Genomic DNA, 19159 nt, shown 5'->3' with positions numbered 1-19159 from the left:
CCTTGATCCCAAAAGGCCAATATCCCTTACAGCTTCTTTTAAATATGCTGCAGCGTCCCTGATATGACCCAGAGTCAAAAGCACGCTATCCCTGTCTAGGGAATCTATCTCAGATGACAAGTTATCTGCCCACTTTTCAATAGCGCTACTCACCCATGCCGAAGCAACGGCAGGCCTGAGTAGCGCCCCTGTAGTGACATAAATGGATTTTAGTGTATTTTCCTGCTTACGATTCGCAGGATCTTTTAGGGCTGCCGTGTCATGAGACTGAAGTGCCACCTTTTTGGATAGACGCGATAAAGCTTTGTCTACCGTGGGGGTTGACTCCCACTTTTCCCTGTCCCCAAATGGAAACGGATATGCCACTGGAATTCTTTTAGGAACCTGTATCTTCTTGTCAGGATTTTCCCAAGCCTTTTCAAAAAGCGCGTTCAGTTCATGAGACGGAGGAAACATTACCTCAGGTTTCTTTCCTTTATACATACAGACCCTTGTATCAGGGACAGCAGGGTCCTCTGTTATATGCAACACTTCTTTTATTGCCACAATTATGTACTGAATGCTCTTAGCCAGTTTTGGATTTAACCTGGCATCACTATAGTCGACACTGGAATCAGAGTCCGTGTCGGTATCTGTATCAGCTATCTGGGTAAATACACGTTTCTGTGACCTCGAAGGGGTCTGAGCTTGTGACAAAGCATCATCCATGGATTTCCTCCATGTCTGGTTCTTGGACTCAGATCTATCAAATCTCTTAGTCAACCGAGTCACATTTGCATTTAAAACACTCAACATATTTACCCAATCATCCGTCGGTGATGCCGACACGGTCACTCACAGTATTTTCTGTCCCCACTCCAGCCTCCTTCTGGGAAGAGCACTCAGCCTCAGACATGTCGACACACACGTACCGACACTCACAACCACACTGGGGCTATAGGAGACAGACCCACAACAAAGCCTGTAAGAGAGACACAGAGGGAGTTCTGCCAGCTCACAACCCAGTGCCTGTCCCGGCACTGAAGCGAGTAAAAAGACTGGCCAGACCTGTTAGCGTTTTATATATATATATATATATATATATATATATATATAAATAATTAGCACCAAATCACTTGTGTCCCCCCCCCATTTTGCACCCTGTTACTTGTACAGTAGTGTGAGAGGCCAGACTCAGCGTCTCTGCAGCTTCTGTGAAGAGAAAATGGCGCTGGTTAGAGCTGTGAGGGATAAGCCACGCCCCCTTCACGGCGCGCTTCAGTCCCGCTTAAATTACATATTTATACTGGCGGGGGTCCCGTAACTAGTGCCTAGGCACTGTTTTTACTTCAGCCAGTGCCATTTGAGGGTCCAATGCTGCCCAAGGCGCCCCCCCTGCGCCCTGCACCCTGCAGTGCCATTAATATGTGGGAGCATGGCGCGCAGCGCGACCGCTGCGCGGTACCTCAAACGCCGTCTTCTGCCGACAATGAAGTCTTCTGATCTTCCTATACTCACCTGGCTTCTGTCTTCTGGCTCTGTGAGGGGGGTGACGGCGCGGCTCCGGGAACAAGCAGCGAGGCGCACCAAGTGATCGAACACTCTGGAGCTAATGATGTCCAGTAGCCTAAGAAGCAGAGCCTTTGAACTCAGAGAAGTAGGTCTGCTTCTCTCCCCTCAGTCCCACGATGCAGGGAGCCTGTTGCCAGCAGGTCTCCCTGAAAATAATAAACCTAACTCTTTTTTCTGAGAAACTCTGGAGAGCTCCTCAGTGTGCATCCAGTCTCACTGGGCACAGAATCTAACTGAGTCTGGAGGAGGGGCATAGAGGGAGAAGCCAGTTCACACCCATTCAAAGTCTTATAGTGTACCCATGTCTCCTGCGGCTCCCGTCTATACCCCATGGTTCTTGAAGCATCCTCTAGGACGTATGAGAAAGGGGCTCTACCTGGTGTAGTGGCGCTACTGTGTGGTGTAATTTGAATAATGGAAACTACTGTGCACTGTAGTATGAATTGGTATTATTTTGTGGCCACACCCTTTCCCCATGAAGCCACGTCCCTAATTTTTTTTGCACGCGCCTACTGCGCGAACTGCACATATTTTACATAAGGTGGAGGGGCGCCAATGCCGTTTCTTGCACACAACGCTAAAATGCCTAGTTACGGCACTGGTGTACAGTAATTAAGTATTGCTGAAGAATACAGTGTCCACCCAGGGAAAGGAACTCTTCCTTGATAAAGTCACCGCTGCTTGGAGAGCAACGGCTTCCTTGGGATTGTATACATCATTTTTAGTAAATACTCTTCCGTTAGTATACTGTTCCTCAGTAAGTAAAACGGTCACCTGCAGAAAAAAATTCGTTCAGGAAAGGGCACCTGCTAAAAATCTTAAATCTTCTTTCCAACTAATGCCCTTTGTTCTACGATACCCGGCCGCGGTCATATGGAAGCCGCCGACTACCCACATATTCATAGAGCTAATGCAGTTTTCTTGCCTGAAAAAGTGGCTCAGTAACAAATTGCGTGACTCTGCTGCCCTCTGCTGGCTGCATGCAGAATATTATCTACAACTAGCAAAGATGAATGGGGCTGTAACAACCAATGAAAGGTTACACATGCAAATGACGCTCAGCATGAGGCTTGGAATGCAAATTACACTACTTTACGATACACTATGGAATGCGTGTCATGCTTTACGGCATCAGTCTTCACACAGTATGTTCCTGTGCTCGTGTAGTGTCTGTCCGGCAGCAGCATGGTGGAGTCAGTGCTGTGTGCGGGAACCGTGAGCAGGTGAGGCTGTACTTCTGTGATTTTATTATACCTATTGGTATCCGTCTGCATTATTAAGTTATCAAACGATTCGTAATACATCTGACGTTCACTGCACAGGGTGAGCTCTGTACTGCATCGAGATGTCAAACAGTTCGGCAAACAGTTCCTCTTTGACCACAAGGATGAGACCTGCTGGAACTCTGATCAGGTACAATCATGTCAGGCCTATAGTTATGTAATAGACTGCAGCTGCTCTTGTAGTAGGTCAGAGATGTTAACACCATGTTATTTATGTGATCATTGATTAGAATATTTTATTATCTGCCCCACTCCCCTTGCTTGGCACCATGCTTCTAGTCCCTGGCTTATCTGGTGATACAATTCTAATCACAGTATCTGACACTTTTCTATATTTATCAGCAGAATACATACTGTAGCTTGCTGATTGTGACTTTATTTCAGGGATCATCTCAGTGGATTGCACTAGAATTCCCCCAGAAATTCTGTGTCTCCGAGATCCACATTCAGTTCCAAGGTGGATTTTCAAGTAGAAGCTGTATACTAGAAGGTGATTACAATTATGAACCATTTGGCAGTAGCAGAGCATTTAATGTAGGATTGGAACAACTGCAGGGATATCTTAATTGTCGATCATATTTTTATTGGTTATCTTTATTTGCAGGATGCCTCAAAGATGGAGAATTGGAGAAAATAGCTGAGTTTTATCCAGAAGATATTAACGCCCTTCAGATATCCCTTTTGGCATGGCAGTTGTAGACTTCTTATACTATAATGTATTTACGCTATTGACACATCTGTCTTCTCTCCTGTATCCCAATGTTTTGCAAACTCGTGGGCTTTTTACCTTGCCACTGTTCATCATATGTTCGGTATGCTACTCCTTTTATTATTATTATTATTATTATTATTATTATTATCCTTTATTTATATGGCGCCACAAGGGTTCCGCAGCGCCCAATTACAGAGTACATATGCACATAATCAAGTAGGAAAACAGCAACTTACAGTTGACGACAATATAGGACAAGTACAGGGTAAATAAACATCAGCAGATGACACTGGAATAAGTATAAGGTGGCAGAAGACTGCTGGATTTGGTGCAGTTGAAGATTATTAAAGTAGGAAAAGGATAAGCACATGAGTGGCCAAAAAAAAGGTACTTTGAGAATCAGAAAGTGAGAGATTTTATGAGAGTTCTTCTGTTTTTATTTTTTTACCACTTTACTGACAATTATTATAGTATGAATATGTGTATATATATATATATATATATATATATATATATATATATATATATACACACACTGCTCAAAAAAATAAAGGGAACACTAAAATAACACATCCTAGATCTGAATGAATGAAATATTCTTATACTTTCTTATTCTTTCTTATATTAATATTCTTATATTCTTATACTTTCTTATTCTTATACTTTGTTCTTTACATAGTTGAATGTGCTGACAACAAAATCACACAAAAATTATCAATGGAAATCAAATTTATTAACCCATGGAGGTCTGGATTTGGAGTCACCCTCAAAATTAAAGTGGAAAAACACACTATAGGCTGATCCAACTTTGATGTAATGTCCTTAAAACAAGTCAAAATGAGCCTCCCTACAACCCACACAAGTGGCTCAGGTAGTGCAGCTCATCCAGGATGGCACATCAATGCGAGCTGTGGAAGAAGGTTTGCTGTGTCTGTCAGCGTAGTGTCCAGAGCATGGAGGTGCTACCAGGAGACAGGCCAGTACATCAAGAGACGTGGAGGAGGCCGTAGGAGGGCAACAACCCAGCAGCAGGACTGCTACCTCCGCCTTTGTGCAAGGAGGAACAGGAGGAGCACTGCCAGAGCCCTGCAAAATGACCTCCAGCAAGCCACAAATGTGCATGTGTCTACTCAAACGATCAGAAACAGACTCCATGAGGGTGGTATGAGGGCCCGACGTCCACAGGTGGGGGTTGTGCTTACAGCCCAACACCGTGCAGGACGTTTGGCATTTGCCAGAGAACACCAAGATTGGAAAATTCACCACTGGCGCCCTGTTCTCTTCACAGATGAAAGCAGGTTCTCACTGAGCACATGTGACAGACGTGACAGAGTCTGGAGATGCCATGGAGAACGTTCTGCTGCCTGCAACATCCTCCAGTATGACCGGTTTGGCAGTGGGTCAGTAATGGTGTGGTGTGGAATTTCTTTGGGGGGCCGCACAGCCCTCCATGTGCTCGCCAGAGGTAGCCTGACTGCCATTAGGTACCGAGATGAGATCCTCAGACCCCTTGTGAGACCATATGCTGGTGCGGTTGGCCCTGGATTCCTCCTAATGCAAGACAATTCTAGACCTCATGTGGCTGGAGTGTGTCAGCAGTTCCTGCAAGATGAAGGCATTGATGCTATGGACTGTCCCGCCCGTTCCCCAGACCTGAATCCAATTGAGCACATCTGAAACATCATGTCTCGCTCCATCCACCAACGCCACGTTGCACCACAGACTGTCCAGGAGTTGGCGGATGCTTTAGTCCAGGTCTAGGAGGAGATCATCCACCACCTCATCAGGAGCATGCCCAGGCGTTGTAGGGAGGTCATACAGGCACGTGGAGGCCACACACACTACTGAGCCTCATTTTGACTTGTTTTAAGGACATTACATCAAAGTTGGATCAGCCTGTAGTGTGTTTTTTCACTTTAATTTTGAGGGTGACTCCAAATCCAGACCTCCATGGGTTAATAAATTTGATTTCCATTGATAATTTTTGTGTAATTTTGTTGTCAGCACATTCAACTATGTAAAGAACAAAGTATTTAATAAGAATATTTCATTCATTCAGATCTAGGATGTATTATTTTAGTGTTCCCTTTATTTTTTTGAGCAGTGTATATTTTTCCCCCTTAAATATGATTAGTGGGTGTCTCACAGCAGCCGTGTACATTTGCTCCATTATAAAATCACTTTCCACTCCCGTTTTTTTTGCAACCCCCCCCTTCCTGTGGTCAGGATGTCGCCGCCGGTATCCCGACACGCCGCCAATATGCCGCCGCCGGATCTCCCACACCACTTTATTAGTATTTCCTCCACACCCCCAGTATCCTATTACTAGTTTACTCCTCCCCCCAAATGCAGAGCACAGCGGAGCGTGGCTGGGGAGACCGATGATCTGTCTCCCGTGCTTGAGGAATGCATTGCTGGCTTCCCCTGGCAGCGTCTGCAGCAGCCGGCTACATACACAGGGAGCAGCGCTGACATCCCGTCGGCGGCGGCTGCTCTCTGCAGCCGCCGGGTGAGAGGGGGTGATGCCGGGATTCCCATTCACTGTGGCCACAGTGATCGGGACACACTAGAGGAGGAGCCATAGCTGCACAGGGCCCGGGAGGTCTCTTCCCACAGCCGCCCAGTGGGCGTTTCTGACTGGTCGCATCAAATGGGAAAGCCCAGCCTTGTGTGGTCGTATCTGATGCTATCATGCCAGTAAAGTGGCCATCATATACATGGCAAAATCAGGTTGAACAGAAGAACTCTCACAAAGTCTCTAATTTTCTGGTTCTCACATCCTATTACTCCCTGCCCAGTATCAAAATACACAGGAGACAACTTTTTTCAGATAAAGTATTGGGGAAATAATTTTTTTTATGGGTTTTATCTAATTCTGTATATTTTAACTGAAAACTAAAACAGAACCACTATATCATGGAAAAATGTAAAGAAAAATTCCTTTAGAAATTTAAGTTAAGGGCCCTACACATTGAGCGACCCGCCGCCGAGCTGCCCGACGGCGGATACGGCTGACCCGGCGGCGGGGGGGCAGTGACGGGGGGAGTGCAGTTTCTTCACTCCCCCCATCACCCGGCTCTATAGAAGTGCAGGTATATATGGACGAGATCGTCCATATTGGCCTGCATGCACAGGCGACAGGGCACCAGTGATGAACGAGTGCGGGGCCGCGCATCGTTCATCGCTGGTGCCTCCACTTCTTGCAGTATTATCGCCCAGTGTGTAGGGCCTATTAGTCTCAATTTTAAAGAAATCATAGCAAAAAACTATATCAAAGTTGTTGGTGTGGGTAGGATCCTAAATAGTTCCTAGAGTCAGTGATGACGTATATGCTTATGGAAATTAACTTTTTTTTTTTTTTTTTTCATTTTACAAAACTGTCCTTGGAATTATTATTTTTTTTTTAAAGTTTAAAACTATTTCTAAAAATGAATTCAAATATTTTATTCAAAATAAATATATCCCCACCCCCTATGTCCTTAGGCCCCATTATACAATTACCATTGGCAACAGACTATTGCATTACCCCCCTAAGGGTAATAGATCCCCAGTTGTGTAAACCCACCAACCTCCCCCCACCCCCCATCATCATCATCACAGTGTAATTGGACATCGATACATCATGGCCTGGTGAGTCAGGAAAACTTCTTTATAAAAGTTGGGGGATGCCACAGGACAGCACTGCCTCATCCAATGTGATGGTTTCAGCTAAAGCGCAGCTGGCGAATCCTATGTGACCAAACCAATTAAGTGGTTAAGGTAGAATATACTTACTATAAGTAGTCTTCCTTAACTTTCTTGCCTTACAGATTTGTTTTTACAGAGCAGGATGTTGAAAAGCTGCGTCTCACTTTTCCAACCAGTACAGATTTCTTTGGAAGGATTGTGGTTTATCATCTCGATTTGCTCGGCCCCAAGCAGTGAGCAAGCTGCTCACGTGGAATATGGAGTGGCTAAATTGGAGATTAATGAAAGGAAAAGAAACAGCTTTGCAGTACGTAAATAGCATATGCTGTTTACCTACATGGGATGCAGTGTACAATTAATATGGCATAATGCTGATATGTTGCAGAAGAAAGTGGATGGTGACTGGTTATCGCATGACCTGTACACACGGCTCTCATACTCATACCTCTTGTACAGAATGGTTATGTGCTGCACATATGGTCAGTCAGTCCCGGCACTGCTGAATTGCGGCGATATGATAGATCGTACAGTGCAAAATCCCCATACAATCTATGATACGCCAGGGAGCTGGTGGGGGGGTCGTGGGACGGCTCGCATCTAATGCGAGTCGTCCTAGTATATGGCAATCAAAAGATATCAAGCTTATCTGTTTATGTTGTGACCACAGTCCTATGTATTCTCCACATACACAATTGTTTTTTTTGGAATGAAGACTATAAACTGCTGGGTTTCACCAGTATTCTGATTTAGAACACAAAATAAAAACAGCTATACAATAGTGTGATACTTTATTAGTAGGTAGTGGTCAGATTGTGTATGTACACAACATAAGTGAACAGTTAACTGGATATAAAAATGAAAATGTTTGCTTCTTTGGTCCTCATCAGGTTCCCATTTTATTGTTAATCTTTTTGTAACACTCAGGAAGGAGCGAGACATTCATATATGCCCAGATTTATCAAGCCTTGGAGAGTGATAAATTGCACGGTGATAATGTACCAGCCAATTGGCTCCTAATTGTCATGTTACAGGCTAGTTTTGAAAAATGACAGGAACTGGTCGGTTGGTACTTTATCACCGTGCAATGTATCACTCTCCAAGGCTTGATAAATCTTGGCCACTGTTTGGTATTTTAAACAGATAAAATATTAAATCTACGTTATGGTAAGTACTTACCGTTGATAACGGTATTTCTACTTAGCTCACAGGATATCAATGGGATATGATGACGCGACAGCAGATTTGCACCAATCAGTCAAAGCTTTCCGGCCTCCCAGCATGTAATGGGCCCGTCCATATAACTCCGCCTCCTTGCTCAGGCAAATCAGTTGTATTCCAAAGCTCAAGGCAGGAGCATCATATACCCCTTTTCCACTAGCTCTAAAAACACGGGTAAATACATGGGCGTGCGCATTTACCCGTGTTTTTTCCTAGTGGAAACGGCCCCCCTGCAAATTCCTGGATCAGGAGATCCGGGAATCCTACCCGGGTAGCTTGCCGGGTTGAACACATGTTCAACCCGGTAAGCTGTATAGTGTAAATGGAAGCTGTGTCGATGCGATGCGACACGGCTCCTGTTCATAGTGTATGGAAGGGCGGAGCAGGGAGATCATGTGATCTCCCAGCGCCGCCCCTGCCGTGTCAGCAGCAGCGTCACCAACCCGGCAATATGCCGGGTTGGTGAGCTCTAGTGTAGAAGGGGGCTCTAGCACGGGTTGCAGCCGTGTCAGGCTCCCGGCTGCAACCTGTGCTACAAGTGGAAAAGGGGTATTAGATAGCCCTAATCAGGCGAGAAGAACACACATGCACACCCTTCCGTACAAGAAGGAAGAGGTTAGTGAGTAAAAGGATCCTCAAATCAGGTGCATCAGGGTGGTATCCCTGTGGACTTAGGAGAAATACCGTTATCAACGGTATGTTCTTACCATAACGTATATTTCTCCGGCAGGGTCCACAGGTTATCCACAGGATAACAATGGGATTTCCCAAAGCAATTTAGTGGTGGGGATGCTCCTGATTGGACAGGAGAATCCTTCGCCCAAATTCAGCGTCATGAGAGGCAAAGGTATCCATGGCATAATGTCTAATGAATGTGTTAATGGAAGACCATGTGGCTGCCTTACATATCTATTCTGCTGAAGCACCACGTTGTGCTGCCCATGATGGACCTACCGTACGAGTAGAGTGAGCAGAAGACATTAGCCGGAACAGGGAGATCTGCTTGAGAATATGCTTCTGAAATCGTCGCCCGAAGCCATCTTGCCAGTGTCTGCTTATCAGCAAACCATCCTCTCTTGTGAAAACCGTAGAGAATGAAAAGAGAATCTGTCACTGGCACGATCGACGTAGATGCACGGACCACGTCCACCGATGCATCTCCCACAGAAAGGCCCGGTACCTGGAGAGCCGGGACTACAATTTCTTCATTAAGGTGGAATTTAGACACCACCTTCGGAATATATCCAGATCTAGTTCTGAGAACTGCTTTATCTGGATAAAAAATCAGAAATGGGGAACGACATGATAATGTCCCTAAATCTGATACTCTTCTAGCTGACTCCATAGCCAGCAGAAGGAAACTTTAGGTCCATTTAAGATCCACTTTATTAGGGTATGGGTCATTGGGTCGACCATGGAAGGGCAACATGCATTAGGTCTACAGGGACAATAGGTCGACAGGTCAAAATGTCAACACGGGTTTTTGAACTTTTTTGGTGTAGTTTTCTTCGGAAAGTTACGGGGATCTCAAATTAGTGCACCGTGTCCCCTCGCATGGCTCGCGAGCTTCGGGCAGGTTACCGTTCCCAATTGTAGTCCGTGTGGATCGTCAAGTATGAAAAAAATGTGAAAAACTTATGTTGACCTATTGACCATGTCGACCTAATGACCGTATCCCTTTTATTAAGTGGTTCAAATGGGGCAACTTGAAGGGCTTTCAGGACTAGACTTAAATCCCAAGGCACTGTAGTACACACATCCTGTAAGTTGGCAATTTTCTTTTGGAACCATAGAGTCAATGCTGACACTTGCACTCTTAAGGAAGCCACCTTCAAACCTTTATCCATTCCTGCCTGAAGGAATGCTAAGACCCTGGAAATTCTGAAAGACTTAGGGTCTATTTTCCGTTCACTGCACCAATTAATATAGGTTTGCCATATTGGGTGACAAAATGCGAGCTGAGGAAGGTTTCTTTCTACTAGAGTCTGGAAGACCTTCGGGTGTAGAGCCCATTCGCTTGCTTGAATGGTGAGCCGACTGTGAAAGTCCGCTTCCCAGTTTAGGACTCCCAAATCATGTGAGCTCCCAGCGCCGCCCCTGCCGCGTCAGCAGCAGCGTTACCAACCCGGCAATAACCCGTGTCAGGCTCCCGGCTGCGACCTGTGCTAGCAAGTGGAAAAGGGGTATCAATGATATTGAAGGCAAAGGTAATGTAGATTTTTGCACTAATCGAATCACATGCGTATCTACTTTAGGAGCCACCTGCCTTTTTAAACAATCCCCAGCTGGAAGAGGATAATTGGAGTTCCATTTCTTAGGAATTCAATTTTTTTTATTCGGCATAGCCCAAGCCTCTTCCATGATTTCCGTCAGCTGATCTGACCCTGGAAACTCAGTCTTAACTGTTTTGGGACGTTTAAACACAGGTGCCTTGGTTATTAACACTAGCTCCGCTGAATCCTCTAAGGATAGAATGGCTTTCATTGCTTTAATTTACTCCGCTATATCCACTGAGCTGAGACCTTCCTCCTCCTTGTCGTATGCCGAAGTAGAATTAATTGAGCTTTCATCCTCCGATGAATCCTCATCTGAACCATGTGTAGCCTGTGAGGATGAAGATTTACTTACCTCCGGCTTATCAGCCTGTTTCTTTTGAGAGGCGGCTGCTGGAAGTGAGACACCACAGGTGGGAAGCTGTATGTAAGGGTTAATTGTGTAACCTACCCCCGGTACAGGAGTTGGAGGAATTATCCTTTCAGCTATACTGGATAAAGTCTGTGCAAACATAGCCCAAGGTGGATCACCTGAATCTGCCTTGTATTTTTCAAGAACCCCTGGTGAAAGCTAAAACAATTTGCACACAAACCAACCTGAACCAGATCCTGAGAGGATAACAGCTTTGCAAGACAAACATGATATGAGTGTCTGTGAGTGTATCTTTGTCACCTTTGCCGCTCTTAGACATGATAAATAATCAACACTTCCACAGTACTACACAAGTTGTGACTAATCACTTTAAGCTTTTTAAAGTGACATACAATCCAACCTTAGCCATACACCAGCATTGAGGATTGGAATAGAACAAAACTGACAGAATATAGTAAAGTCATCAATTACACAAGCAGTCACATGTTATACATTAGTATAATAAGCAATATGAGCACATAATCAACTACATTTCAAGTATGTAAGAGAACATATTACTGAATCATGTTTAAACAGATCTACTGTATTAAGACGCACTGCAAAAGAAACAGTAAATGTATACAGACTCATATACAATAGGCACTTATCTAACTATTCATACTCAAAACGGCAGATCGAGACTGAGGGGGTTATTCCGAGTTGATCGCTTGCTGCCGTTTTTCGCAGTGAACAGGTTACTACTGCGCATGCGTATGCACCACAATGCGCAGGCGCGTCATACGGGTACAAAGCGGATCATTGCTGGGCGATGGATTTAACGAAGAATCCATTTGCACAGCCGATCGCAAGGAGATTGACAGGAAGAGGGCGCTTGTGGGTGGCAACTGACCGTTTTCTGGGAGTGGTAGGAAAAAAAACGCAGGAGCGTCCAAGCGTTTGCAGGGTGGGTGTCTGACGTCAATTCCGGCCCCAAAAAGACTGAAGTGATCGCAATGGCTGAGTAAGTCCAGAGCTCCTCAGAAACTGCAAAAAAGTTTTCATCCCGCTCGGCTGCACACGCGTTCGCACACTTGCACAGCAAAAATACACTCCCCTGTGGGCGGGGAGTATGCATTTGCACGGCTGCAAAAAGTAGCTAGTGAGCGATCAACTCGGAATGAGGGCCTTAGTGCTATATTACCCGTACTCAGTATAATGGGATACAGGGAGACTCACCTCGCTTCTAGGACCGATCAATACATTAGCGAACGCTTAGTGGATCCAGACGCTACTAGTGTACACTGCCGCTCCATGAACCTATAGTGAACACAGGCGCACCAGTCACATAGCTGCCGATGCTGCGACTGGGTCCCCTTCGTGTGCAGCGTCTAAGACGGAAGCGGGAATCAGTTCATGGCAGGAGACTCGGAGGAAACTGGCCATGAACCAGGGGGGGGGCGCGACCTGAAGAGCATCTGACTCCCCACTGCTGACATTAACCCTAGGAATTGCGGCCTCATATTATTCCTGGAGCCGGTGCACCCGAGGTGGCAGCCGCATCAGCGACTGTTTGGTAGTCGGAGGATGAAAGCTCAATGCAGCTATGTCTGTATTCCCCTTCTAAGCAGAACCGATGCCTTACTTTCTCCCCGTGCTCCGGCCACAGCCTGGTAACGTCTGCTGGACCTGCTAGTATATCCGACACAGACGCCCACCGAAACAGCACTGTACTCGTGGGTAAGCGTTGTCGCGACCCGGCGGAGAGTTGTTAGAGCGACTCTTTCTAAGGTACGTATAAGACGTTGTTTAGAAAGATTGCTCAGAAAAAATAGGATTTTAATACCTACCGGTAAATCCTTTTCCCTTAGTCCGTAGAGGATGCTGGGGTCATTTCAAGAACCATGGGTATACACGGGATCCGCAGGAGACATGGGCACTTTAAGACTTTCAAAGGGTGTGACCTGGCTCTTCCCTCTATGCCCCTCCTCCAGACTCCAGTTTAACGAAACTGTGCCCAGGGAGATGGACATTTCGAGGAAAGGATTTATTGTTAAACCACAGTGAGCATCTTACCAGCTCACACCTCAAGCATGCCGCAGAACGTGGCATTAAATAAAACACAAGCCAACAGCATGAAGAATTTTTTAGTACTATGCTGACAAAAACTGTAACACAACCTGTGTGTAGCCACAACCAATAACTGCAGCTACAGTACGCACTGGGACGGGCGCCCAGCATCCTCTACGGCAGGGGTGGGGAACCTTCGGCCCTCCAGCTGCTGTTGAACTACACATCCCAGCATACCCTGCTACAGTTTTGCTATTTGGCCATGCTAAAACTATTGCAAGGCATGCTGGGATGTGTAGTTCAACAACAGCTGGAGGGCCAAAGGTTCCCCATCCCTGCTCTACGGTCTAAGAGAAAAGGATTTACCCGTAGGTATTAAAATCCTATTTTCTCATACGTCCTAGAGGATGCTGGGGTCACTTCAAGAACCATGGGGTTATACCAAAGCTCTAAAACGGGCGGGAGAGTGCGGATGACTCTGCAGCACCGATTGACCAAACATGAGGTCTTTATCGGCCAGGGTATCAAACTTGTAAAACATTGCAAAAGTGTTTTAACATGACCAAACAGCTGCTCGGCAAAGTTGTAATGCCGAGATCCCCCGGGCAGCTGCCCAGGTCGCGCCCACCCTCCTAGTAAAATGGGCCTTCACCGATTTTGGTAACGGCAATCCAGCCGTGGAAGGAGCATGCTGAATCGCACCACAGATCCAGCGCGCAATGGTCTGCTTGGAAGCAGGACACCCAATCTTTGTCGGGAACCTACAGGACAAACAGAGCATCTGTTTTACTAATCTGGGCCGTCCTGGCGACATAACTTCAAAACTCTAACCACATCCAGAGACCTCGACTCAGCGAAGGCGTCAGTAGCCACAGGCACCACAGTAGGTTGGTCCATGTAGAAGGAAGAAACCACCTTCGGTAGGAATCGTTGACGAGTTACCAACACTGCTCTATCTTCATGGAAGATCAAATAAGGTCTCTTGTGAGATCAGGCCGCTAACTCAGACACTTGCCTTGCGTATGCCAAGGCCAACCTGATGACCACTTTCCAAGTGAGGAATTACACTCAACCTTACATAAAGGTTCAAACCAATGTGATTGAAGGAACTGCAACACCACATTAAGATCCCATGGTGCCACTGGGGCACAAAAGGAGGTTGGATGTGCAACACGCCCTACACGACAGCCTGAACTTCTGGAAGGGAGTCCAATTGATTCTGAAAGAAAACCAATAAGGCCGATTTTAATTGAGCCCAACTTTAGGCCCGCATCCACACCTGCTTGTAGAAAATGGAGAAAACGTCCTAGCTGAAACTCTGCCGTAGGAGTCTTCTTGGACTTCCACTAAGAAACGTATTTTCTCCAAATACGGTAGTAATGTTTTAGACGTTACCACTTTTCTAGCCCGAATAATTGTGGGAACTACTTCCGTGAAAATACCCTTACGGACTAGGAATTCGCGTTCAACCGCCATGTCGTCCTAATAGACGCACGGCCCCCGCCGCAACAGGTCCTCGCGCAAAAGAAAAGGCCAGGGATCTCCTATGAGTAATTCCTTAGATCTGGATACCAAGCTCTCCTTGGCCAGTCTGGGACAATGAAGCTCGCTCGAATTTCTGTACTTTTTATGATCCCAGAACCTTTGGAATGAGAGAAACCGGAGGGAATATATATACCGACTAAAAAACACCCACAGTGTCACCAGAGCATTCACTGTTATTGTTTGAGGGTCCCTTGACCTGGACTCTGAAGCTTCTTGTTAATATGAGATGCCATCATGTCTACTTGAGGAAATCCCAACGACATGTCACTTCTTCGAAGACTACTTGGAGGAGGCCCCCCTTCACCTGGATGGAGATCGTGTCTGCTGATGAAGTCTGTTTCCCCGTTGTCCACTGTCAAAGTCGAAAAATATTGCAGTACACACATCACGTACAAACAACACACAGATGGCCTCCGCACGTGTACTTGTTCTGCTGTGCGTGCACATATTCGCAATTTGCGTATGGTCGCTCCTGCGGTCGTGCGCATCAGCGCGTGGTATGGGTATTTACGGTAGAGTTTGTGAACGCATGGAGAGCTATCAAAACACATTACATATTTAATCCAAATAGTGCACAATGTACACATAGTCCCCCTGCACCACACCAGAAAATAACAACAGTTTAAATGGTTTCAGAACAAAGGGATTCACCTTTACAGAATAGGAGGGGACAGAACAAGGTCATAAGGTGGTGTTTGGTATCCAGCTGTAGGGTATTTTAAGAATAACATTCCGGTGTTGGTTTGAGGAAGATTGCATGTTCCTGCGGATAGTTATGTGCAGAAGCAGAATATAGATATAAACTGTATTTACTGTACATTATGTATGCGACAGGAATCCAGAGGAGACCACCCACAAGAGCAGTTAGAACAGACATCGCCCACCAATTCAAATCGACCTATGACCTCTCCTGTACTGTAAAAGTGCATTCCTGTGTCCAATGGACAAAGGGATTACAGTATCCATTGTATTGCTTTTGGAAGAATTGTATAAATAAAGCTTGCTGCAGCCTGGTCTGGCACAAGACTCACAAAGTTATCTATCAGATGACCGGGGACCGGCCGGGTTGCGCAAGCTTGTCCACTCACGTATGTAACATTGAATGTAGCCATTTACTCTGTTATATTGTATTGTATTATTTGTATTGTAACCCCCTTTCCGCAATAATCCACTGTGGTGTCGGAACCCAGCGGTTAAATCACAATTGGTGTCGTGTCTTCATTGCCCTGCTAAGGTTTAAAGTGTTTTATCATTGCATTGCATTACTGTAAAGGTTTAAAGTGTATCTCTGGGTGTGTGCACGCTGTGTGTACTTTGTACCCCCAGCGCGGCGTTTGTACGCTAAGTCCGTACAGTGATACGGGACTCCGTACGCAAACAGTGTATAAGGTACGTAGCGTGTGTACTAAGTTTAGCGCCCGCAGCGGCTCCATGGTAAAGTGTATTCTAAGTGTGAATAAGGTATAGCTTTCTTTCGAGTAAGATAATCGACATTATCAATTGGGCGCTCGTCCGGGATATCACGTTCTTAATGATGCACTGTACATTACAAACGCGGCTGTAATTGACCGGCTCCAATGGACGCATTGAGAAGCTGATGAAAATAACATCCACGTTAATGTAATTTTGTGGTATCAGTAAGCCGCTGGTATGAAATTCAAGGGACAATGCGTTTCTCATAATATTTAAGATGCTAAAATGTATTTTTATTGTTGCTAAACAAGGTTCAAATAAGTCATATTGTGTTTGATTCAGATTGGATTGTTCATCTGTTTAAGTAGGTTTAAAAATAAGATTTTACTTACCGGTAAATCTATTTCTCGTAGTCCGTAGTGGATGCTGGGGACTCCGTAAGGACCATGGGGAATAGACGGGCTCCGCAGGAGACATGGGCACTTTAAGAAAGAATTTAGATTCTGGTGTGCTCTGGCTCCTCCCTCTATGTCCCTCCTCCAGACCTCAGTTAGAGAAACTGTGCCCGGAAGAGCTGACAGTACAAGGAAAGGATTTTGGAAATCCAGGGCAAGACTCATACCAGCCACACCAATCACACCGTATAACTTGTGATAAACTTACCCAGTCAACAGTATGAACAACAACAGAGCATCAGTTCAACCCTGATGCAACAATAACATAGCCCTTATTGCAGCAATAACTATATACAAGAATTGCAGAAGAAGTCCGCACTTGGGACGGGCGCCCAGCATCCACTACGGACTATGAGAAATAGATTTACTGGTAAGTAAAATCTTATTTTCTCTAACGTCCTAGTGGATGCTGGGGACTCCGTAAGGACCATGGGGATTATACCAAAGCTCCCAAACGGGCGGGAGAGTGCGGATGACTCTGCAGCACCGAATGAGCAAACACAAGGTCCTCCTCAGCCAGGGTATCAAACTTGTAGAACTTTGCCAAAGTGTTTGAACCTGACCAAGTAGCTGCTCGGCACAGCTGTAATGCCGAGACCCCTTGGGCAGCCGCCCAAGAAGAGCCCACCTTCCTAGTGGAATGGGCCTTAACTGATTTTGGCAGCTGCAATCCAGCCGCAGAATGAGCCTGCTGAATCGTATTACAGATCCAGCGAGCAATAGTTTGCTTTGAAGCAGGAGCACCAAGCTTGTTGGAAGCATACAGGATAAACAAAGATTCTGTTTTACTGACCCTAGCCGTTCTGGCTACATAAACCTTCAAAGCCCTGACCACATCAAGTAACTCGGAATCCTCCAAGTCAGTAGTAGCCACAGGCACCACAATAGGTTGGTTTATATGAAAGGATGAAACCACTTTTGGCAGAAATTGTGGACGGGTCCGCAATTCTGCTCTATCCGCATGGAAAACCAGATAGGGGCTTTTATGTGACAAAGCCGCTAATTCTGACACACGCCTAGTCGAAGCCAATGCTAGTAGCATGACCACCTTCCACGTCAGATATTTCAATTCCACCGTTTTGACTGGTTCAAACCAGTGGGATTTCAGGAAACTCAACACCACGTTAAGATCCCCAGGTGCCACTGGGGGCACAAAAGGGGGCTGAATACGCAACACTCCCTTCACAAACGTCTGAACTTCAGGTAGAGAAGCCAGCTCTTTTTGAAAGAAAATGGATAGGGCCGAAATCTGGACCTTAATGGAACCCAATTTTAGACCCAAAGTCACTCCTGACTGTAGGAAGTGAAGGAAACGGCCCAGCTGGAATTCCTCCGTAGGGGCATTCCTGGCCTCACACCAAGCAACATATTTTCGCCATATACGGTGATAATGTTGAGCTGTCACGTCCTTCCTAGCCTTTATCAGCGTAGGAATGACCTCATCTGGAATGCCTTTTTCCGCTAGGATCCGGTGTTCAACCGCCATGCCGTCAAACGCAGCCGCGGTAAGTCTTGGAACAGACAGGGCCCTTGTTGCAACAAGTCCTGTCTTAGAGGAAGAGGCCACGGGTCCTCTGTGAGCATTTCTTGCAGATCTGGATACCAAGTCCTTCTTGGCCAATCCGGAACAATGAGTATTGTTCTCACTCCTCTTTTTCTTATGGGTATGAGAGGAAGAGGAGAAAATACTTAGACCGACTGGAACACCCACGGTGTCACCAGTGCGTCCACAGCTATCGCCTGAGGGTCTCATGACCTGGCGCAATACCTCTGTAGCTTTTTGTTGAGGCGGGATGCCATCATGTCCACCTGTGGCAGTTCCCACCGACTTGCAATCTGCGTGAAGACTTCTTGATGAAGTCCCCACTCTCCCGGGTGGAGGTCGTGCCTGCTGAGGAAGTCTGCTTCCCAGTTGTCCACTCCCGGGATGAACACTGCTGACAGTGCGCTTACGTGATTCTCTGCCCAGCGAAGAATTCTGGTGGCTTCTGACTGAATCAGAACCGGTTGGTCGCGAAGCAGGGTCTCCGCTTGACGTAGGGCGTTGTATACGGCCCTTAGTTCCAGGATGTTGATGTGAAGGCAAGTCTTCTGACTTGACCACAGACCTTGGAAATTTCTTCCCTGTGTGACTGCTCCCCACCCTCGGAGGCTTGCATCCGTGGTCACCAGAACCCAGTCCTGAATGCCGAATCTGCGGCCCTCGAGAAGGTGAGCACTCTGCAGCCACCACAGGAGAGACACCCTGGCCCTGGGGGATAGGGTGATTAACTGATGCATCTGAAGATGTGATCCGGACCACTTGTCCAGTAAGTCCCATTGAAAGGTCCTCGCATGGAACCTGCCGAAGAGAATGGCCTCGTATGATGCCACCATCCTTCCCAGGACTCGAGTGCAGTGATGCACTGACACCTGTTTTGGTTTTAATAGGTTCCTCACCAGTGTCATGAGCTCCTGAGCTCTCTCTATCGGGAGATAAACCCTTTTCTGGTCTGTGTCTAGAATCATGCCTAGGAAAGGCAGATGAGCCGTAGGAACCAACTGCGACTCTGGAATATTTAAAATCCAGCCGTGTTGCCGTTACACTTCCAGAGAAAGTGATA

The 19159-nt window shown here is 46.2% G+C and overlaps 1 protein-coding gene across 1 annotated transcript; it reads left to right on the top strand.

Moving 5' to 3' along the window:
* Window positions 1-2659: 2659 nt before the first annotated feature.
* On the top strand, window positions 2660-8011 carry NR2C2AP (nuclear receptor 2C2 associated protein). Its single transcript, XM_063914562.1, has 5 exons — window positions 2660-2774; window positions 2874-2964; window positions 3219-3324; window positions 3439-3507; window positions 7355-8011. The coding sequence occupies exons 1-5, from the start codon at window positions 2737-2739 to the stop codon at window positions 7468-7470; spliced, it is 420 nt and encodes a 139-aa protein (XP_063770632.1). The 5' UTR covers window positions 2660-2736; the 3' UTR covers window positions 7471-8011.
* Window positions 8012-19159: the final 11148 nt, after the last annotated feature.

This window comes from Pseudophryne corroboree, chromosome 1, assembly GCF_028390025.1.
Source record: "Pseudophryne corroboree isolate aPseCor3 chromosome 1, aPseCor3.hap2, whole genome shotgun sequence".
In the NCBI taxonomy this organism is placed as follows: domain Eukaryota; kingdom Metazoa; phylum Chordata; class Amphibia; order Anura; family Myobatrachidae; genus Pseudophryne; species Pseudophryne corroboree.
Note: the sequence above shows the minus strand (reverse complement) of the source record. Positions and strands in the feature narration are given on the sequence as shown.

What these genes read in the sequence shown, in the direction of transcription:
- NR2C2AP (XM_063914562.1), top strand. Translation starts at nt 2,737, where the DNA reads ATGGTGGAGTCAGTGCTGTGTGCGGGAACCGTGAGCAG. An exon ending in TGTGCGGGAACCGTGAGCAG is followed by an intron (nt 2,775 to 2,873) that starts GTGAGGCTGTAC and finishes TTCACTGCACAG; the next exon opens with GGTGAGCTCTGTACTGCATC. An exon ending in CCTGCTGGAACTCTGATCAG is followed by an intron (nt 2,965 to 3,218) that starts GTACAATCATGT and finishes ACTTTATTTCAG; the next exon opens with GGATCATCTCAGTGGATTGC.